Source organism: Schistocerca serialis, chromosome 7, assembly GCF_023864345.2.
Source record: "Schistocerca serialis cubense isolate TAMUIC-IGC-003099 chromosome 7, iqSchSeri2.2, whole genome shotgun sequence".
In the NCBI taxonomy this organism is placed as follows: Eukaryota; Metazoa; Arthropoda; class Insecta; order Orthoptera; family Acrididae; genus Schistocerca; species Schistocerca serialis.
In genome coordinates, this window is record NC_064644.1 from 528,217,227 (window position 1) to 528,241,818 (window position 24,592).

Here is a 24,592-nt window from a genome sequence, read left to right on the forward strand (position 1 = left end):
CGAACCCATCGTTCTACCATTCCTAGACCGGCAAGGGAACTTGCTGTTCCAACACGACAATGCACGTCCGCATGTATCCCGTGCCACCCAACGTGCTCTAGAAGGTGTAAGTCAACTACCCTGGCCAGCAAGATCTCCGGATCTGTCCCCCATTGAGCATGTTTGCGACTGGATGAAGCGTCGTCTCACGCGGTCTGCACGTCCAGCACGAACGCTGGTCCAACTGAGGCGCCAGGTGGAAATGGCATGGCAAGCCGTTCCACAGGACTACATCCAGCATCTCTACGATCGTCTCCATGGGAGAATAGCAGCCTGCATTGCTGCGAAAGGTGGATATACACTGTACTAGTGCCGACATTGTGCATGCTCTGTTGCCTGTGTCTATGTGCCTGTGGTTCTGTCAGTGTGATCATGTGATGTATCTGACCCCAGGAATGTGTCAATAAAGTTTCCCCTTCCTGGGACAATGAATTCACGGTGTTCTTATTTCAATTTCCAGGAGTGTATTTCAGTAAAATTTTCATTCAGTGTTTTAACTTCATTGAGCATTCCAGTGGCCACTTGAATTTTTAGTTTAGCTAATAATTTTGTGAAGTTTTATTGGCATTGGTATTAGTTGCAGTTAGTAGTATTAATACAAGTAGTTGCTTTCTTAGTAGAGAGAGAAGTAACTAACTGCCACTGTTAGTTCTATAAATAGTTCTACTAGTGCAACTGAACTTAGGTAATGTAGACATACAGTCGTTTTCAGTAACTGTAAAATTTTACCCTGAGTGAGAAGTGTAGGCTATGTCATAGGTTTATGAGTAGTGGGTTATGGTGTGGGATTTGTTCAAACTATTTTCATTGGGGGGGGGGGGGGGGGGATGTAGTGGAGAAGCCAGTGGACATTCTAGCGAGATCCTCTACTGGGAATGAATGCATAATCTGTAGTAGAAATAAGTTGACAGAGGAGCAGGAGCATAAGATCTGTGCCCTTCAGTTGCAGTTGCAACATACAAAGGAGGAACTAGATAGGTCGAGGAGGGTGAAGGGTGCTGGGGAATGGAAACTGGCAGTTGGGAAGAAGGCTGCTAGGAGGATGAGGTATTCAGATAGTCAGAACTACTGTATATATGCACAGTATAATTAACTGTCAGAGCTTAGTGGAGAGGAGCCTCATGTATCTGTAAATGTAGGAAACACGCAGCAGTCCTCAGCAATTAGGAGGCCTAGGTTAGTTGCAAAGTCTAACAGAAAGAAGATGGTTCTGCTGCTAGGTAGTTTGCACGGTAGAGGTGTGGGCCAGCAGTTGTAGGATGTACAGGGAGTGAGTGCCGAGGCACCAGCATTGTGAAGCCTAGTGCAGGATTAGCTCAGGTGACTGACAGCATGGGGGAGTTCTGTAGGAATTTTACAAAGGGGGATCAGGTAGCGATAGGGGGTGGAACAGGGAACAGTCTTGATAGGGATGGGGAATATGATGTAGGTGGTGACCTGGTAACGATAGATACTCAAACTGGTGGCACTAATGTGCATTTTGTGCAACTGTTTCAGCGTCATGATTGGCCTCATCTTAATGCTGCTGTTAGGTGCGTTACATGGGGCTGGAGAAGGCACTGATGGCAGAGGCCATGGGTCACAGTTCAGTGGTGTCAGTTTAGTCTATCAGTAGATTGGGTTTCACTCCAAGCTTCTAGGTGACAGTGTAGTGGGTGGTGGGTGGTGGTTGGGTCACTCATGGAAAAATTCCTGTAGTAGTTGGTGTTAGAGCTGCACCTATTTTAGATTGAAGTCAGTCAATAGGTATACCTGCTTAAAGGAAGTTCCTTTAACTAAGGTCTCACCGTCAGAGGACATCATGTTTCCAAGTAGAGAAGGAATTAGCATATTTCATCAAAATATAAGTGGTATTAGAGATAATGTTAATGAACTGCTTATAGATGTTGACTCTGAAATTATCGGTATACCAGAGGACCACTTAAACAATTTGACAATTCAGAGGTTTCCTTTACCAGCATACAGATTAGCTTGCCGACTTTCAAGGAGTTCCTTGTAGGGCGAGGGAATGCTATGTACATAAAAAACAGTATTCCATTTGAGTCCATAGACTTGTCTCGGCACTGCACTGAACAGATATTTGAATATTGTGCAGGGGCAGTTGAATTTAGTGAAACTAAACTTCTAATTGGTGTTGTTTATAGGTCCCTTACTCTAAGTTCAGAGCATTTTTGCTCAAGCTAAAGAGGGTTCTCGATTCACTTTATATGAAGTACCAGAAATTAGTTATATGTGGCGACTTCAATATAAATTTTGTATATTATGGTGCAATAAAAAGGGTGTTGGTAGATCTAAATTCATATGATCTGCAGCAGACTATATATATTTATTTTTTTTGAACTAGGGTGCAGGGGAAGAGTAGCACAGCCATAGACAATATTTTTGTTCATTCTTCATTACTAGATGGGCATTCTGTTAGTAAAAGGGTGAACGGCCTTTCAGACCATGATGCACAAATTTTAACACTAAAAGGCTTTTGTACTCAAATATATGTCACACATAATTACAAACTACATAGGGAAGTTAATCCAACAGCAATAGAGAGTTTTCTAAATCTCATCAAGGAACAAGGGTGGCAGGATGTTTATAGTGCCGATAACATAGATGACAAATATAATGCTTTCCATAACACATTTCTCATGCTCTTTGAGACTTGCTTTCCATTAGAACATTCTAAATGGGGTACTAGCAGTAAAAGGCAGCCTGGGTGGCTTACTAGTGGGATAAGGATATCATGTAGAACAAGGTGGGAATTACATGAAAATGTTAGAAGTAGACACAATCAAGCTACAGTAGCCCATTACAAACAGTACTGTAAGATGCTTAAAAATGTTATTAGGAAGGCAAAGAGTATGTGGTATGCTATTAGCTATTTCACAGGATAAAATTAAAACCATGTGGTTAGTTGTGAAGGGTGTGCCTAGAAGAATATCAAAGTACTGTGCTCCGTATGTTAGCCCCGTATTGAGTCATAGTTGTAATTTTTCCTTTAGGGATGATCAGTTTCCTATACAATTAAAGTACTCAGTAGTAAAGCAGCTTTTTAAAAAGGGAGAAAGGGATAATGTAGACAATTTAGACCTATTTCTATGTCATCAGTGTTTGCTAAAGTTATTGAAAAGGCTGTGTATGTAAGGATAATTGATCATTTTATATCACACAATTAGCTATCAAATGCACAGTTCAGCTTTAGAAGCTGTTAACGACTCAAAATGCTATATTCTCTTTTTCTGTGAGGTACTGGATTGGTTAAACTAAAGGTTTTGAACGCTAGGCCTATTTTTTTTTATTTAAGTAAGATGTTCGATTGTGTTGATCACAAAATATTGATCCAGAAGTTCGACCATTACGGAATAGGGGGAGTAGCTCGCAATTGGTTCACCTCTTACTTTATCACAGGCAGAAAAAGGTCATGATTCACAGTGTTGAGAATGGCTGTGATATGGGGTCTGAGTGGGGTACGGTCAATTGGGGGTGCCCCAGGGATCAGTGTTGGGGCCACTCCTGTTCCTTATATAGATATATATAAATGATATGCCCTCTAGCATTACGGGTAACTCTAAAATATTTATGTTTGCTGATGACACTAGCTTGGTAGTTAAGGATGTTGTGTGCAACATTGGCTCGGTTTCAAATAGTGCAGTTTGTGATGTTAAGTTCATGGCTTTGTAGAAAATAAACTAATGCTAAATCACAGTAAGAACCAGTTTTTACATTTTCTAACATACAATTCAACAAAACCTCACATTTTAATTTCACAGAAAGGGCTTATCATTAGTGAAACTGAATAGTTCAAATTTCTAGGACTTCAGATAGATAGTAAACTGTCGTGGAAAGGCAACATTCAGGATCTTGTTCAAAGACTTAATGCTGCCATTTTTATTATTCAAATGGTATCTGAAGTGAATGATTGTTTGACATGAAAATTAGTCGACTTTGCTTATTTTCATTCGCTTATGTCATATGGTATTAAATTTTGGGGTAACTCTTCCCATTCTAAAAGGATATTTTTGGCTCAGAAACAGGTAGTTTGGGCAATAAGTGGTGTAAGTTCAAGAATCTTTTGTCGACCCCTGTTCACAAGATTGGGTATTTTGACACTGGCCTCTCAATATACATATTCCTTACTGTCATTTCTTGTTAACAATATTAGCTTGTTCCCAAGAATAAGCAGCTTTCACTCAGTTAATACTTGGCAGAAATCAAACCTGCATTTGTATGGGACTTCCTTAACTCTCATGCAGAAAGGGCTGCAGAATACTGCTGCATCCATTTTCAGTAAGCTACCACTAGAATTAGCAGTAATCCACACACTTTCAAATCGAAACTGAAGAGTTTTCTCATAGGGCACTCCTTCCAGTCTGTTGAGGAGTTCCTCGAAAAATTAAGCTGATTCTTGTTGTATTATTGATTGCATTTACTTACACTTATGGCTTTACTTTTTTTTTCAGGTTCTAAACATTTTGTTTTTATCTGTTATTACTTTTATGTTGTAATTTCATGTATTGACATGTTGCATGATCTTGGAGATTTGCTCCTCAATTTGGTCCTACAGAACTTACGTGTAAATAAATAAATAAATCATGTAACCAATGAGATGGTACTGAATGGAACAGGGGAGACAAGGAATTTGTGGCACAACTTGACCAAAAGAAGGAATCGATTGATAGGACGCATTCCAAGACATCAAGGGGTCCCGAATTTAGTATTGGTGGGAATTGTGGGGGGTAAAAATTGTAGAGGGAGACCAAGAGATGAATATAGTAAGCAGATTCAGAAGGATGTAGGTTGCAGTAATTATTTGGAAATGAAGTGGTTTGTACAGGAAAGAGTAGCATGGAGAGCTGCATCAAACCAGTCTTAGGACTGAAGACTACAACAACAACAACAACAACAACAACAACAACATGAATATTTCTGTTGCAAAAACTTCTTTGCTTTTTTGCTTGGTTTTTGTACCAAGGTGCATAAATATTAATGATATGGATGCCTAAGAAGTTATTTGCAATGATACAACATGATTCAGTACTAGCAACAGCTTTTCTGCTGAAATTCAGTACTGCCTCATATTCTGGCATATCTGCTAGTTTAATGGTGGTAATCTATCGTATTAGAATAATATTGGTGTCCATGGCACAATCATATTGTTGGAAATTTATTATCAATTTGATTATGTTCGCGTTAATTGCTGAAAGGATATAACTTTTGTTCCTTCACTGTTTCCCTGCTTTGCATGGCCAAATAATTGTTGGCAACTTTGGAGTTTGTTTCCCCATCCTACTTCCTTGAGACAATGCTAGAACTGCTTGTACATTGTAATTTCCTTTCTCGTGCATTATCTTGAGCATCTGAATGCATTCTCATAGCATGTCCCATTGTAGCCATTCTCATTGGCTCAGTACGATCAATGTCCATCAGATCTTCAACAGACATGCCTACAACATCCCTTGTACCAGTACCTGTTTTGAGTTTGCCTGTATCTTCAATCATTTTGCAATCCTGTCATGGGGCACAGTCTTTTGGAGTACATGCTTTCATCTTCTCAGTATTATGTACCTTGTCTGTGTGCAGTTCTGTTCTGCACTTGTAGGAGTGCAGGAGGAAGTGGTGTCAGGCGTATAGATGGGTTGGCATGATTATAGTGGCCGGGTAGGAAGTGGCACACACTGAAAGTGACATAAAGATGTGAATTGGGAGGGAATAACATGACAGAAAAAGAGGAAACTGTTGGGTGGAGGATGTGGGGCAGGGGATGGCTTGAGACTGAGGACAGGATAATTACAGGAGAGGGGAATGTGTTTTAAGGATAATGCCCATCTGCATGGTGCAGAGAAGCTGGTGGTGGAGGGCAGGATCCAGATAGCTCAGGTTGTTAAGCAGCCACTGAAATAGAACATGTTGTGCTCAGCTGCACGTTGTGCCACCACCTTTCATCCTGGTGGATGTCTGGTTCGTAGTTGTACCAACATAAAAAGCTGTGCAGTGTTTACAGCAGAGTTAATATATGACATCGATGCTTTCACAGGTGGCACAGACACCAAAAGCTGCCAAGTTTTCTTTCTTTTGCATGTGCCAATTGAGAAATCAGTGCTTCTGCTCCTTTAACACCTCTAGTCTTCTTTAATCCAAACACATGGACAATCTATAATTTACACTGTTATGACATTGATGTTGCAATGTCTTGAAGGCTTTAACTGCCAGTCTCTCTTTAACTGCCATTTAACTGTAACAAATCACAGTAAGAATGACTCTTGAGAAATCTTCAGTGTGCTGGTGACCTAAAATGACATTCTCACAATACACAGATTGTTACACAAAAAAGAAAAACAAGTACCAAAATTCCTTAACCAATATGACATTTCCTGTCATTTTATTGCAACAAATCACAGAAAACAACAATGTGTTTGCATGAGATCTTCAATGTACTGGTGCTTTGAAACACGTAAGTTATAATATGAAACCCACCAAATATGGGAATCAACTAAAAATTACTAAATCCAGTGTGGCGTCTCTGAAGCTCTGCTTGTGACATAGAACACAATATTGCATCATACTGGCCACAGTCCATGAAACAAAATCTGACTTGCTTATTCTGTCCTTCACAGTACAGAATGCTGCGGAATGCGATATTCTATTTGGGGAATGTCACAAAACTCAACTAGCTACTTGTTCATGTCTGAACTTTTTCACATCCTCTGTGAGAAAGATTTAAGGGTGACACCTGGACTAGGTCTTGCAGACATACAAGCCATTATTGATTACAGCTTTTACATCATAAACTGGCCATCCATCATCAAGAGCAGGAGGGAGACAGGCAAGGAAGGAAGGAAGGAAGGAAGGAAGGAAATTGAAAAAAAGAGGTAAAAATGTTGGTACAACAGAAGAGGAAGTTACTACAAATGACAAAATGTGCACAAGTGTTATAGGAAGTAACATGTTTTGCTGTCATTCTCAAAATTTCCCCCACGTCTTATGTACCCAAATTCAGGGTTTGTAGCAAATTTTCAATTCCAACATTACCCATAAATTTCACCCTTAATTCCTATTTGTTAATTTCTATTTCCTCTGAGGAAGAAAAATTGATTTATAAACTTCAGAATCTACATAATTATCCATTTCACTTTTTTTCTTATTTTATTTTGTGCACGTTACTTCTGTTGCAAATCATTTTTTTCAGTTATTTGTAAGCCCATTTTCTCTTCTACCTCAATAATCAGATGAAAGAGGACCACTTTAAAGAAATTAACTTTCAGAGTCATTGTTAAATTAGGAAAGTCAGGTATGATCAGATGTCAGCATACATAAATGAAGGTAAAACATATGCAAACAGCAGCACAAAAGACAAAAAAAATTAAATAATGTTGAGTACATTAACAAGAAGAAAGAATAACTAATTTCTAGGAAAGAGTATGCCATATGTATGTATGTAAAATGAAATTATTTGCAAGCCTGAAGATACTTGTATTTTAAAGTTCAGTAATCATAAAATTCCAAGTATAATATTAATATAAAAAATATTTCCATACAAACTCAAGGACAGGAAATAAACTGTGTGCAAAGGAATGGTTGAAAACGATAATGACATATACTCACAGAGCCACTATTTCCAGAAGACAGCTGTTCCCTGTCGTATTTACTTTCCAGATCTACACAAACTGGTCTCACAAAATCAGAGATTGTTATTTCAATTTTCAAAACTATTATAGCAATGTCATCTGCATAATTTCGTGTAGCTGCTTCATATGTATCTATTACCTCAATTGATTCAACCTGAAAATTGATTGTATATTAACTAATTGTGTCCAATGAAGATTCATTCAAGAAAACAATGCTAGACAGTATTTACCTTCAATGATACAAAAAATATAGTGCAGCTCATAGACCTATATAATGGTAAAAAGTGGCATTACCTATCTTTCAGAACTAATTGTTCCTTCATCAGGTAGGAGAGATGGATATGTTTTGGAACTTGAAACAGGAAGGGCAGGCCATTCAGACCTCAGAATGAGAGGGCAAGGTTGGATGAAGGTGAAAGAGGAGGTGTTGGAGAGAGTAGGTCAGAGATGATGGATAGATAATCACTGTGCCAACTTCAGTTCAGAGACAGTAAGGAAAAAGTGTGAAGTAAAGATACATTAGTGGGTAAGAGAGGGAATACTGCAATTAAGTGTTAAGAAAAAGAATCATATCTTTCTGGCCCCTAATCTATCTTTACTTTTTATTTTTCCCTTATTGTTTCTGGACTGAAGCTGGTACAGGGATTACATATCCACCATCTCTGACCTGCTCTCTCAAACACCTCCTCCTTCAGCTTCGTTTACCCTCATCTTCACCACAGGTGACTACCTCCCTTCTGGGGATATGAATGGCCTTCCCCTCCTTTTTCGTATGCCCAAAAATATCCCTCTCTTCTACTGGAAGTATTTCCAAATACTAGGTAGTGTGCCTCTTTTTTCCAGTAATTCTGTCTCATAATCAAGCCCATATTACTTACACATAAAATGAAGTTAAAAACAGATTGCAATAAGAATGTTGCTGTATATGAACATTTATTTGTAGTTGTCATTCTACAGCCAGTTTCTACTTTAACCGATGTAAAATATGGACATATGTTCCAAAATTTGAGATCTGTGCGAAGTGCAGCACAATCTCACGTATTTAATAAATACTTGATTTATATGTTTGTTTACATTAAGTCCATTTTTGATACTTTCAGAACAGTGCGTATGAAATTTATTAAAGATCACATACGTAACATTTCAACAAACATATCATACTGCTTCTTATGACCTAGCAGAATAAATTAGATTTTACAGTTAGTATTAATTTGGACTGACAATTTTTTTAGACTTTTTATGAGATGGTATCGAAGCCTATTTACCTGGAGCAAGTTTTACGTCTGTGCAGCAGTTCAACAGTTCAGTCTCTCTACTGCTACTGTTGCAAAATTTATTTATTTTACCTGGCAAGATTAGGGCCTTCAGGCCCTCTCTTACACCTAACCAGGCATACTCAGATTCAACAAATTTCAGTTTCTACAGAACATTAAGGACATATAACATGTTATACAGTATTAACGTTAAAGAAAAAAAAATAGAGATTATAAAAGTAGTACAATGATAATGATAACAATCAAAAAAAATAATTATAACAATCAATAATAATAATAATAATAATAATAATAATAATAATAATACCCACAATGGTAACGACACTGCTAGCCAACTGGAAAATGATTTAAATCCAAATAGAGGTGTTTTGCAGGATATGCTTCCTGCAACCACCCTAGAAGGAAAACAAAGACAGAGGATGAGATGGTCAGATGAAGTTAATCGACACCTCATGTTCTGTTATTACCAAGCAACAAACCTAGGAACCAACACAACTGGATACAGATCACAAGTATACACAACATTTATTACCAGATACCCAGAATTAAAATTTTTAACAGAACAACGACTAGCTGATCAGATCCGTGTAATAATAAAAAATAACAGGATACCCCAGTCAGAATTAGATAACATCAAACAACAAGTACAACAAATACTGGAACAAAATAATGTGCAATCAGAAGAAGAAGAATATACAGTAATGGACTCAAACATCCCAGAGCAAACAAACAAAGAACAACACGCACCAATTAAACAATCAGAGGAAAACGAAATCTTAAGGCAGCCACCAGAACAAGCACAAATAGAACACAAAGTGACACAGATATTAGATATAGAAGAAAAATTTCAGCTAACATATATAGAGTACAAAGACACAAATACAGACATTAGACAATTCTTGCATAGACCACCAAAAAACCCACAAGTCGAAACAACAATAAAAACTATCAACACAATCATACACAACAAAATAAATGAAAACACAACTATGGAAGAGTTACAACTACTGGTATATATAGGAGCACTCACTACACTAAATATACACACTAGGCAGAGATCAGAACCAACCAACACACAGAAGAAACCCACAAAACCAGCATGGCAACACAGGCTACAGATCAAAATAGAAAAACTGAGAAAAGACATCGGACAGCTAACACAATTTATAAGAAATGAAATCTCGGAAAAAAACGAAAAAGGTTAGGTAAAATCACACAACAAGAAGCGACAGAGCAATTAGACGAAAAGAAGCAGAAATTACAAGCATTCGCCAAACGACTCAGAAGATACAAAAAAAGTGAAAATAGAAGGAAACAAAACCAAACATTCAACACAAACCAAAAGAAATTTTAGCAGACAATAGATAACACACACATTGAAATAAACAATCCACCAAACATAACAGACATGGAACACTTCTGGAGCAACATATGGTCATACCCGGTACAACATAACAGGCATGCACGGTGGATACAAGCAGAAACAGACACATACAAGATGATACCACAAATGCCTGAAGTGACAATTTTGCAACATGAAGTCACCCAAGCAATTAATTCTACTCACAATTGGAAAGCCCCTGGAAATGATAAAATAGCAAATTTCTGGTTAAAGAAGTTCACCTCAACACATTCACATCTAACTAAATTATTTAACAAACGGAAGCAAATAACCAGAGCAACTTCCTCATCCTCTCAAACCCAGAACCTCCCACAGAAGAACCACAAAAGTGCCCCACTTGTGACAGGATACTTTCCGGGACTGGATCAGATTCTGAATGTGGCTCTCCAGCAGGGATACGACTTCCTAAAATCCTGCCCAGAAATGAGATCCATCCTTCATGAAATCCTCCCCACTCCACCAAGAGTGTCTTTCCGCCGTCCACCTAACCTTCGTAACCTCTTAGTTCATCCCTATGAAATCCCCAAACCACCTTCCCTACCCTCTGGCTCCTACCCTTGTAACCGCCCCCGGTGTAAAACCTGTCCCATGCACCCTCCCACCACCACCTACTCCAGTCCTGTAACCCGGAAGGTGTACACGATCAAAGGCAGAGCCACGTGTGAAAGCACCCACGTGATCTACCAACTGACCTGCCTACACTGTGACGCATTCTATGTGGGAATGACCAGCAACAAACTGTCCATTCGCATGAATGGACACAGGCAGACAGTGTTTGTTGGTAATGAGGATCACCCTGTGGCTAAACATGCCTTGGTGCACGGCCAGCACATCTTGGCACAGTGTTACACCGTCCGGGTTATCTGGATACTTCCCACTAACACCAACCTATCCGAACTCCGGAGATGGGAACTTGCTCTTCAATATATCCTCTCTTCCCGTTATCCACCAGGCCTCAATCTCCGCTAATTTCAAGTTGCCGCCACTCATACCTCACCTGTCATTCAACAACATCTTTGCCTCTGCACTTCTGCCTCGACTGACATCTCTGCCCAAACTCTTTGTCTTTAAATATGTCTGCTTGTGTCTGTATATGTGTGGATGGATATGTGTGTGTGTGCGCGAGTGTATACCCGTCCTTTTTTCCCCCTAAGGTAAGTCTTTCCGCTCCCGGGATTGGAATGACTCATTACCCTCTCCCTTAAAACCCAAATCCTTTCATCTTTCCCTCTCCTTCCCTCTTTCCTGACGAGGCAACCGTTGGTTGCGAAAGCTAGAATTTTGTGTGTATGTTTGTGTTTGTTTGTGTGTCTGTCGACCTGCCAGCACTTTCATTTGGTAAGTCACATCATCTTTGTTTTTAGATATAAATTATTTAACAGTTACATTGCAGACCCATACACATTCCCTGATACACTTACACATGGAATAACTTATCTGAAACCTAAAGATCAAGCAGACACAGCGAACCCAGCTAAATATCGCCCCATAACATGCCTACCAACAATATACAAAATATTAACTTCCGTCATTTAACAGAAACTAGTGACACATACAACACAGAACAAAATTATAAATGAAGAACAAAAAGGCTGTTGCAAAGGAGCACGAGGATGTAAAGAGCAACTGATAATAGATGCAGAGGTGACATATCAAGCTAAAACTAAACAAAGGTCGCTACACTACGCATACATCGATTACCAAAAAGCTTTTGATAGTGTACCCCACTCATGGTTACTACAAATATTGGAAATATATAAAGTAGATCCTAAATTGATACAGTTCCTAAACATAGTAATGAAAAACTGGAAAACCACACTTACTATCCAAACAAATTCAAATAATATCACATCACAGCCAATACAGATTAAGCGTGGAATATACCAAGGAGACTCATTAAGTCCTTTCTGGTTCTGCCTTGCTCTGAACCCACTATCCAACATGCTAAATAATACAAATTATGGTTACAATATTACTGGAACATACCCACACAAAATCACACATTTGCTATACATGGATGATCTAAAACTACTGGCAGCAACAAATCAACAACTCAACCAATTACTAAAGATAACAGAAGTATTTAGCAATGATATAAATATGGCTTTTGGAACAGACAAATGTAGGAAAAATAGCATAGTCAAGGGAAAACACACTAAACAAGAAGATTACATATTGGATAACCACAGTGACTGCATAGAAACGATGGAAAAAACAGATGCCTATAAATATCTAGGATACAGACAAAAAATAGGAATAGATGATAGAAATATTAAGGAAGAGCTAAAAGAAAAATGTAGACAAAGACTAACAAAAATACTGAAAACAGAATTGACAGCAAGAAACAAGACAAAAGCTATAAATACCTATGCTATACCAATATTGACCTACTCATTTGGAGTAGTGAAATGGAGTAACACAGACCTAGAAACACTCAATACACTTACACGATCACAATGCCACAAATATAGAATACATCACATACATTCAGCAACTGAAAGATTCACACTAAGCAGAAAGGAAGGAGGAAGGGGATTTATCGACATAAAAACCTACATTATGGACAGGTAGACAATTTAAGAAAATTCTTTCTAGAACGAGCAGAAACTAGCAAAATACACAAAGCAATCACCCACATAAATACATCGGCTACACCACTACAATTTCATAACCACCTCTACAACCCTTTAGATCACATAACATCAACAGATACAAAGAAAGTAAATTGGAAAATGAAAACACTACATGGCAAGCACCCGTATCATCTAACACAGCCACACATCGATCAAGACGCATCCAACACATGGCTAAGAAGAGGCAATATACACAGTGAGACAGAAGGATTCATGATTGCAATACAGGATCAAACAATAAACACCAGATATTACAGCAAGCATATTATTAAAGATCCCAATACCACAACAGATAAATGCAGACTTTGCAAACAACAAATAGAAACAGTAGATCACATCACAAGCGGATGTACAATACTAGCAAATACAGAATACCCCAGAAGACACGACAACGTCGCAAAATAATACATCAACAGCTTGCCTTACAACATAAACTTTTAAAACAACACGTTCCTACATACAAGTATACACCACAAAATGTACTGGAGAATGATGAATACAAATTATACTGGAACAGAACCATTATAACAGATAAAACAATGCCACATAACAAACCTGACATCATACTCACCAATAAAAAGAAGAAATTAACACAACTAATTGAAATATCCATACCCAATACAGCAAATATACAGAAGAAAACAGGAGAAAAAATTGGAAAATACATCCAACTGGCTGAGGAAGTCAAGGACATGTGGCATCAGGATAAAGTTGACATTATACCAATTATACTTTCAACTACAGGAGTCATACCACGCAATATCCACCAGTACATCAATGCAATACAGCTACATCCACACTTATATATACAACTTCAGAAATCCGTAATTATTGATACATGTTCAATTACCCGAAAGTTCCTAAACGCAATGTAACATTTACCGTACAGTTAAAAGGAAGTGACGCTTGATCAAGGTCCGCGTCACTTTCATTCCAAACCAGACCTAAGGTCTGAGAAAGGAAAGGTAATAATAATAATAGTAATGACTATGTATATGAAAGTAAACATATTTTTCTTTTATGAATGTCAGTCCTATTGCTAGTTGGAAATTTTCTCGTTATATATTTTTGCAGCTTGTGAGTTATTCTCATCAGGCAGAGACATAAGACGATAGAATGAGGTGAAAGAGATATAGTAGAGGTAGTAGGTTAGAGGAAGAGAAATAGAATGGTAAAATTCGAAGCTATGATGGAGAGGAGAAAGAAAGAGATGAGAGGGGCACAACAATGGTGGCTATACCGTCCCTAATATGTAAGTCTCGAGTTCCCTCTTGAATTTTGAGTGGTTCTGGATAAGACGCAGATCACAAGGGAGCGCGTTTCATAGTCGTATGGCTGAGATGGAGAATGACACGGAGAAAGATTTTGTGTTATGTAAAGGTACAGCCAAGATGCTAGACGTATCCGATCTGGTATTGCGGTTGTGGAATGATGATAGGTGTTTAATGTGAGAAGATAAGTACTGGGGGCACCAGTGGCTAAGAAATCGATGAAGTAAGCACATCGTGTGGAGAACACATGCCTTATGTGGGCGTATCCAACCTAGTTGGGAGTATGAAGGACTGATATGATCATACAACTGTATATTGCACACGTATCTAACGCAAACATTCATCACTAGCTCGAGGCGTCTCGAATTTTCACTGTTTGTGCCATGTTGAACTACATCACAGTAGTAAAGATTAGGCAAGACTAGTGTTTGGACTAATTTTTGTTTAACATGGGTTGGAAATATTTTTTCTAAATTTTTGAATTGCATGTAGGGAGGAGAGCGATTTCCGGCAAGCTGTGACTGTTTGTTCTTCCCAGTTTAGGTGTTCATCCAAGATTATTCCAAGGTCTTTTACTGTTTTTTGGTATGGTAGTTGGGTACCATTGAGGAGTATTTGAGGGACTGTTTTGCGAAAGTAACGACTGATTAACTTGGGATGAGATATAAGTATGACCTGGGATTTCTTGGGGTTTAGTTTCAGACCTAGGTTCTGTGCCCATCGAGAAACAGAGCAAAGATCTGCGTTCATACTCGCTACTGCATCAGCAATGTTCTTGGGGCTTGCACTTACGTACAGTTGGATGTCATCGGCATATAGATGGTAGTTGCAGGAGTGAATCACTGAAGAAATATCATTAATGTACAGTGAGAAGAGTAATGGACCAAGGACAGAGCCTTGGGGAACTCCAGAGCGCACGTTTTTCCATGATGACTTTTCCGACCCACAAATGACTTGTTGACTTCTGTTTTTGAGGTAGCTGTCGAACCAATGTATTGCGCTGTTTGAGAAATTCAGCTCCTTCATTTTAATTAGTAATATCTCAAAGTCAACTGTATCAAAAGCCTCGCTAAAGTCAAACAGCGTTAGGATGGTAGCTTCACGTCTGTCCATAGCATGTTTAATGTCATCTGTTACTTTGATTAATGTAGTTGCTGTATTATGGTGCTTTCGAAAGCCTGACTGATATTTGTCGTGGATGTTATGAGTTTTGAGGTAATCCGTCAGCTGTTCATGGACGATGTATTCTAGGGCTTTAGATATTGCAGGTAGTATGCTGATCGGCCTGTAGTCACCTGGCGACTTAGGGTTGTCAGTCTTGGGTATAGGTTGAATTAAGCTTTGCTTCCACTCAGTAGGATATGTGCTACTGACAAGAGACAGGTTGAAGATGTCTGTGATAACTGGAGTAATAGTGTTTACGACGTTCTTAATCATGCCAATGCTCACTCCATCATTTCCTAATGCCTCGGAAGAGATTCTCATAATTGCCTTGTGTACTGTGCTGGTAGTGACATGTTTTAGGAAAAACTTATCTCTCGAGAGATTGATATCTTGGGGCTGGTAATTTGTCGCTGCGTGGCAGTTTACAGCTGTTGAGAAGAAATCATTTAATTCTTCTGCAGACACTTGATAAACAGTGTCAGATCTTCGCTTCCCTATACCGAAACTGCGCAGCTTTTTCCACAGTGCAGCAGGTTTTGATATGCCGCATACGACAGAGCGGGCATGTCTGATTTTGGCATTCCTCACGCTTTGCTTGGTTCTATTTCAGAGTTTCCCATAAGCTTCGTACGCCTCGGGAGTTGGGTTATGTTTGAAGGCCCTATGTGCAGCATCACATTTATTCATTAACTGGCGTAATGCAGTGGTGAGTCACGGAGCGGGAGCTCTCTCTACCTTGACAGTGCGTTGAGGAGCACGTTTATCATACAGTGCAATAATTTTGCGACATAATTCCCGAATTTTTCCGTCTAGAGTCGGTTCATTGCTTATATCATGCCAAGGGATGTCCGAGCAATCCTTTTGAAAAGCGTCATGATTAACATTTTTTAGGTTTCTGTAGGTTACCATGTGAGGTTTTTCTTTGGTAGTATGCACTGAGTAATTTAAGAATATCATGTCATGAGCAGAGAGTCCCAGAGCGGATGTCTGATTGGCGCGAATTATTTTATCTGGTTGCTTTGTTGCTATTATATCTATGAGTGTATGGCTGTGTGGCGTGTGATGAGTTGGGTCCAGCGGTGTTAAACTCGTATCATTGGAGTGGAACAGTCTCCTTAGTTTCTCTGCAGAGGGAGATTTTAACTGTAAGTCGATGTTTGTGTCACCCATAATGATTATGTGTTCATACAGTGTCACGAGCGAGGACAGGGCAGACTGAAAGGAGGACATAGCACTGACGTTTGGAGGTTTATAGATTACTCCAATTAGCAGTTTCTGATTTGATGTATTTATTTCGAAAAACAAGAACTCTGCTTCTCCTTCACCCTTTGCATCCGATGTGCATAGTATAGTAGGTCTCAGATCAGAGCGAACATAAGCACCCACACCACCCCCGCGTCGTGTTTCACGATCTGCCCTTAGGATAGAGTAACCAGTGATTCGGATAGCGTCGGAAGAAATGTTTGGTTTCAACCAAGTTTCAGAGATGAGGATAATATGGAACAGCGATTGGCAGAACAGGTCACAGAACTCGTCAAAGTGAGCCGTTAGTGACTGAGCGTTCGCGTGGGCCACAAAGAGCCCGCCGCCCGAACCGGTTCGTCCCATTGTGGCCGCCTGTAGGACCGAGCGCGCTCCGTTTACCTGCTGGCCGGAAGAGGGACAAAAGCTGGATTTCGCAGGGGAAGACATATTTACAGGTGTGTCCAAGGTCGTGACTGACTCAAGCGTCTGTGGGCTTAAGGTGAAAGACAAGCTGGAGGTATCGGAGAAGGGAGCGAAAAGAAATATGGAAAGTGGCAGTAGTGGTTACGAAAAAGATAATAGTAGTAGTAGTGGTACTGACGAGGATGAAAACAACAGATATAGAAAGGCGGTTTTAAGGAGATTCCTGTTAATTGAGAATGTTAATTCCCATTAGACTGACAATATGATTATACATGAGCACTTATGATAGACAAATAAAGAAGCAATATTTATGTGAAACAATTGACTGATTTTAAATAGAGTACTTATGGTACTCATAGAAACAACGAAGCAATATTTACGTAAAAAAAAATGAAAAGAAAGAATAAAAATTAACTTATATTAGACAGAGTACAATATGAGACTTTGTGTCTCGCGAGATTTCACTCAGTCTTTCAGTTCGGACATGTTCGTCACCGTTTTCCTCCCTCCTTCCGTCTTGACTACGATCCTGCCATCCTGGGTCCATACATTTTGAAGGCCGAACTGTGTAATCGCAGTGTTCAAAACTTTTAGTCTTTTGCGCGTCAGATCTTCCCTCAGGGTAACCCCACTCTTGGCGAGTTTTCTTTTCTGAGCAAACACTTCAGCTCTTTTCCGGTATGACACAAATTTAATTATTATGGGCCTGGGTTTCATGGCACCTGGTATCCTGCGCCCAACACGGTGGCTTCTGTCAATATCAGCCACGTCGATCTGCACGCCAAGTTTCTCACGCACGAGGCTAATGGCCAGGTCGTCGGTGTTTTCATGATCATTTTCAGCTACCCCGAACAAGCGCAAGCTGTTCCTTCGCTGATACTGCTCAATTTCATCGGTGCACAGACAGTTTAGCTTCTAGGTTGGTGTCTTTTTTTCTCTTGTGCAGCCAGGGACTTTTTAAGAGACTGGATTTTGGTGCTGTTGCGCCCGACAGACTCTTGCAGTTTGTCCATGACCGCGGCCGTCACAGAGTCCGTGATGGATTGCACGATTACATCTAGTGTGTCTTTGCTGTGCAGCACCGCACTCACCTGGGACCGGACGAGCTCCCCAATGTCGGGAAGCAAGGCCTCACCTGCCGCCGGAGACCGGGCGCCCGCGCTGCCTGCGTCCCTGTAGCTTCGCCTGCTGCCGCTTACTCGTGCTCTTCCCATTTTTCACTCACTTATCACTTATCACTTATGGTAATCAATGGAGAACAACACACCATGGCAAGTAACACTTGTTTAGTCAGATGCACACGTTGTGGACTGCCGCACTTCTCTGTAACACCTTCAATGAGCGGAAAAACTCGCGAGCCAAAGAAACGCGCGTCACTCAGTGGCCGCCATGAAAGCAATAGCATTTCTATATTTATGGATACTAATGCTGCTCTTAATATTTATGCACAGTAAACATAAAATATGTATGTTGTATTTATCAAAATGGAAATTCATGGACAGAAAATTGTGCAAAATAAGGGAAAGATAACCACTTACTTATAGGTGATTGGTTTGTGGATTCACAGAAACATGTAATAGAAAACTGTTAAAGTTATCTTTCAAATGTGTAGGTTTTGTCTGTGTGGTTGGTATGTAAATGTGTGTACTTGTACCAGAAAAAGAGGAAGAGTGCAAAAGCTAGTTTTAACTGTTTTCTGTTACATGTTCCTGTGCACCATACACCAGTCCTCTACAGGTAAGTGGTTTGCCTTTCCTTTATTATATGTATAAATCACGTTTTAAAGTTTGTAACCTATTTTTAGCTTCCATGGCCATTGTTAGGCACCTTGTGATGTCCTTTCAAATAAAATACAGTTGGCAACATAATGAACATTTACACTTCTATGAACACCCCAATCAAAATCTCCTAGATGTTTGGATGATGCAGAGCTAAAAATTGTGGAGACCTACATTTCACCCACTATTCCAAGTAGTCCCAAACACCATCTATGGGATTATCACCAGCCAATTCAGTGGCCTAGTCAGTGTGCAGTCAGTTGGCTAAGTATTCACCAGAAAAGGAACATGTGTGAGCAGCCTTGTTACCATGGCTGTTATTTTGGAAGACAGAACAGACTACAACATGTTCATCATGAAGATGTAGAAGAAAGGGCAAGACTTGATCACTGGGAATGGTACAATACAAATCCTGGTTTACACTCAGGGTAACACAAATGAGTGGGTCCAAGTCTAGGTACGATAGTGCCTTTCTGCCTTTCAGTCATGTCTCCATATTGATCCATACAAATGACTGGCACATACACACCACTTCACTGCCACGACTTATGACAGCAGTGAAGGTCACATGACTACTTTGTACCAGCTTTGCACCATGTAGAGTGCTTTAAAGCAACGAGTGTGCTCTCCTGCAGGAGTGAACAATATTTTGTTTGGAGAGCTTATGTATTATAACTAAATACTTTTGTGACAAAAACATTTAACTTATGCTTCAGCTACATCATTTTCAAAGTAGCTGACATTGTTTCACACAAAAGAAAATTCTACAGATCAATGTGATTATGTTTCTAGTGGAATCCAGTGATCTCTTCTATCCGAATTTCCCTTATACATGTTCATGGGGGTAAAACATATGCATTATTCTCACAAACTAATGCCAATCAGCATTATTTAAAGTAAGAACTGTGTGTCACCAATCAAAATTTTCTGCTAAAAATATGTTTTGTTAATTAAAGGTCTATGAATAATTAACTTTTACTTACTTCAAATCGTTGCTCTGTTTCATCCTTTACATCCCATCCTCTGTGGTATTTGCCAGCTCCGATCATGTAATCTTTAGGATCTTTTGATTTTACAAAACAGTGAGCAGCTGTTAGGGGAAAAAAAACAAAAACAGAGTTGGTGTACCATTCTCCACAATGCACATACAAAACGAAATCTACAAATAAATGTATTTAGTTATAACATATATTTTTCTGGGATATCCTAATATCAAAAACCTATTGTCTATTACCTTTTTTTATTATTATTTCTTTACTTTCTCAGACGTTAATTCTGGTTAAAAATGGGTCGTGACGCGGACCTTGATCAAGCGTCACTTCCTTTTAACTGTACGGTATATGTTATATTGCATTTAGGAACTTTCGGGTAATTGAACATGTATCAATAATTACAGATTTCTGTAATTGTATATATAAGTTTGGATGTAGCTGTATTGTATTGATGTAATGGTGGATATTGTGTGGTATGACTCCTGTAGTTGATAGTATGATTGGTATGATGTCAACTTTATTCTGATGCCACATGTCCTTGACTTCCTCAGCCAGTTGGATGTATTTTTCAATTTTTTCTCCTGTTTTCTTTTGTATATTTGTTGTATTGGGTATGGATATTTCGATTAGTTGTGTTAATTTCTTCTTTTTATTGGTGAGTATGATGTCAGGTTTGTTATGTGGCGTTGTTTTATCTGTTATAATGGTTCTGTTCCAGTATAATTTGTATTCATCATTCTCCAGTACATTTTGTGGTGCATACTTGTATGTGGGAGCATGTTGTTTTATTAGTTCATGTTGTATGGCAAGTTGTTGATGTATTATTTTTGCTACATTGTCATGTCTTCTGGGGTATTCTGTATTTGCTAGTATTGTACATCCGCTTGTGATGTGATCTACTGTTTCTATTTGTTGTTTGCAAAGTCTGCATTTATCTGTAGTGGTATTGGGATCTTTAATAATATACTTGCTGTAATATCTGGTGTTTATTGTTTGATCCTGTATTGCAATCATGAATCCTTCCGTCTCACTGTATATATTGCCTTTTCTTAGCCATGTGTTGGATGCGTCTTGATTGATGTGTGGCTGTGTTAGATGATACGGGTGCTTGCCATGTAGTGTTTTCTTTTTCCAATTTCCTTTCTTCGTATCTGCTGATGTTACATAATCTAAAGGGTTGTAAAGGTGGTTATGAAATTGCAGTGGTGTAGCCGATGTATTTATATGAGTGATTGCTTTGTGTATTTTGCTAGTTTCTGCTCGTTCTAGAAAGAATTTTCTTAAATTGTCTACCTGTCCATAATGTAGGTTTTTGATGTCGATGAAACCCCGTCCTCCTTCCTTTCTGCTTAATGTGAATCTTTCTGTTGCTGAATGTATGTAATGTGTTCTATATTTGTGGCATTGTGAATGTGTAAGTGTATTGAGTGCTTCTAGGTCTGTGTTACTCCATTTCACTACTCCAAATGAGTAGGTCAATATTGGTATAGCATAAGTATTTATAGCTTTTGTCTTGTTTCTTGCTGTCAATTCTGTTTTCAGTATTTTTGTTAGCCTTTGTCTATATTTTTCTTTTAGTTCTTCTTTAATATTTGTATTATCTATTCCTATTTTTTGTCTGTATCCTAGATATTTATAGGCATCTGTTTTTTCCATCGCTTCTATGGAGTCACTGTGGTTATTCAATATGTAATCTTCTTGTTTAGTGTGTTTTCCCTTGACTATGTAATTTTTCTTACATTTGTCTGTTCCAAAAGCCATATTTATATCATTGCTGAATACTTCTGTTATCTTTAGTAATTGGTTGAGTTGTTGATTGGTTGCTGCCAGTAGTTTTAGATCATCCATATATAGCAAATGTGTGATTTTGTGTGGGTATGTTCCAGTAATATTATATCCATAATTTGTATTATTTAGCATGTTGGATAGTGGGTTCAGAGCAAGACAGAACCAGAAAGGACTTAATGAGTCTCCTTGGTATATTCCACGCTTAATCTGTATTGGCTGTGATGTGATGTTATCTGAATTTGTTTGAATATTAAGTGTGGTTTTCCAGTTTTTCATTACTATGTTTAGAAACTGTATCAATTTAGGATCTACTTTGTATATTTCCAATATCTGTAGTAACCATGAGTGGGGTACACTATCAAAGGCTTTTTGGTAATCAATGTATGCGTAGTGTAGCGACCTTTGTTTAGTTTTAGCTTGATATGTCACCTCTCCCCCCCCATGAACCATGGACCTTGCCGTTGGTGGGGAGGCTTGCGTGCCTCAGCGATACAGATAGCCGTACCGTAGGTGCAACCACAATGGAGGGGTATCTGTTGAGAGGCCAGACAAACGTGTGGTTCCTGAAGAGGGGCAGCAGCCTTTTCAGTAGTTGCAAGGGCAACAGTCTGGATGATTGACTGATCTGGCCTTGTAACAATAACCAAAACGGCCTTGCTGTGCTGGTACTGCGAATGGCTGAAAGCAAGGGGAAACTACAGCCGTAATTTTTCCCGAGGGCATGCAGCTTTACTGTATGATTACATGATGATGGCGTCCTCTTGGGTAAAATATTCCGGAGGTAAAATAGTCCCCCATTCGGATCTCCGGGCGGGGACTACTCAAGAGGATGTCGTTATCAGGAGAAAGAAAACTGGTGTTCTACGGATCGGAGCGTGGAATGTCAGATCCCTTAATCGGGCAGGTAGGTTAGAAAATTTAAAAAGGGAAATGGATAGGTTGAAGTTAGATATAGTGGGAATTACTGAAGTTCGGTGGCAGGAGGAACAAGACTTCTGGTCAGGTGACTACAGGGTTATAAACACAAAATCAAATAGGGGTAATGCAGGAGTAGGTTTAATAATGAATAGGAAAATAGGAATGCGGGTAAGCTACTACAAACAGCATAGTGAACGCATTATTGTGGCCAAGATAGATACGAAGCCCACACCTACTACAGTAGTACAAGTTTATATGCCAACTAGCTCTGCAGATGACGAAGAAATTGAAGAAATGTATGATGAAATAAAAGAAATTATTCAGATTGTGAAGGGAGACGAAAATTTAATAGTCATGGGTGACTGGAATTCGAGTGTAGGAAAAGGGAGAGAAGGAAACATAGTAGGTGAATATGGATTGGGGGACAGAAATGAAAGAGGAAGCCGCCTGGTAGAATTTTGCACAGAGCACAACATAATCATAACTAACACTTGGTTTAAGAATCATGAAAGAAGGTTGTATACATGGAAGAACCCTGGAGATATTAGAAGGTATCAGATAGATTATATAATGGTAAGACAGAGATTTAGGAACCAGGTTTTAAATTGTAAGACATTTCCAGGGGCAGATGTGGACTCTGACCACAATCTATTGGTTATGACCTGTAGATTAAAACTGAAGAAACTGCAAAAAGGTGGGAATTTAAGGAGATGGGACGTGGATAAACTAAAAGAACCAGAGGTTGTACAGAGATTCAGGGAGAGCATAAGGGAGCAATTGACAGGAATGGGGGAAATAAATACAGTAGAAGAAGAATGGGTAGCTTTGAGGGATGAAGTAGTGAAGGCAGCAGAGGATCAAGTAGGTAAAAAGACGAGGGCTAGTAGAAATCCTTGGGTAACAGAAGAAATATTGAATTTAATTGATGAAAGGAGAAAATATAAAAATGCAGTAAGTGAAACAGGCAAAAAGGAATACAAACGTCTCAAAAATGAGATCGACAGGAAGTGCAAAATGGCTAAGCAGGGATGGCTAGAGGACAAATGTAAGGATGTAGAGGCCTATCTCACTAGGGGTAAGATAGATACTGCCTACAGGAAAATTAAAGAGACCTTTGGAGATAAGAGAACGACTTGTATGAATATCAAGAGCTCAGATGGAAACCCAGTTCTAAGCAAAGAAGGGAAAGCAGAAAGGTGGAAGGAGTATATAGAGGGTCTATACAAGGGCGATGTACTTGAGGACAATATTATGGAAATGGAAGAGGATGTAGATGAAGATGAAATGGGAGATACGATACTGCGTGAAGAATTTGACAGAGCACTGAAGGACCTGAGTCGAAACAAGGCCCCCGGAGTAGACAATATTCCATTGGAACTACTGACGGCCATGGGAGAGCCAGTCCTGACAAAACTCTACCATCTGGTGAGCAAGATGTATGAAACAGGCGAAATACCCTCAGACTTCAAGAAGAATATAATAATTCCAATCCCAAAGAAAGCAGGTGTTGACAGATGTGAAAATTACCGAACTATCAGCTTAATAAGTCACAGCTGCAAAATACTAACACGAATTCTTTACAGACGAATGGAAAAACTAGTAGAAGCCAACCTCGGGGAAGATCAGTTTGGATTCCGTAGAAACACTGGAACACGTGAGGCAATACTGACCTTACGACTTATCTTAGAAGAAAGATTAAGGAAAGGCAAACCTACGTTTCTAGCATTTGTAGATTTAGAGAAAGCTTTTGACAATGTTGACTGGAATACTCTCTTTCAAATTCTAAAGGTGGCAGGGGTAAAATACAGGGAGCGAAAGGCTAATTACAATTTGTACAGAAACCAGATGGCAGTTATAAGAGTCGAGGGACATGAAAGGGAAGCAGTGGTTGGGAAGGGAGTAAGACAGGGTTGTAGCCTCTCCCCGATGTTGTTCAATCTGTATATTGAGCAAGCAGTAAAGGAAACAAAAGAAAAATTCGGAGTAGGTATTAAAATTCATGGAGAAGAAATAAAAACTTTGAGGTTCGCCGATGACATTGTAATTCTG

At 39.2% G+C, this 24,592-nt stretch overlaps 1 protein-coding gene across 1 annotated transcript in view; it reads right to left on the bottom strand.

The window, feature by feature from the left end:
* The window catches only part of LOC126412300 (modular serine protease-like), a 263,406-nt gene that overhangs the window by 22,509 nt on the left and 216,305 nt on the right, over positions 1 to 24,592 (bottom strand). The window contains exons 9-10 of the mRNA XM_050081821.1: positions 19,829 to 19,935; positions 7,633 to 7,809 (exon numbers count right to left, since the gene is read on the bottom strand). Of these exons, the coding sequence (XP_049937778.1) occupies positions 7,633 to 7,809; positions 19,829 to 19,935 (284 nt within the window). The remainder of the gene's footprint in view (positions 1 to 7,632; positions 7,810 to 19,828; positions 19,936 to 24,592) is intronic.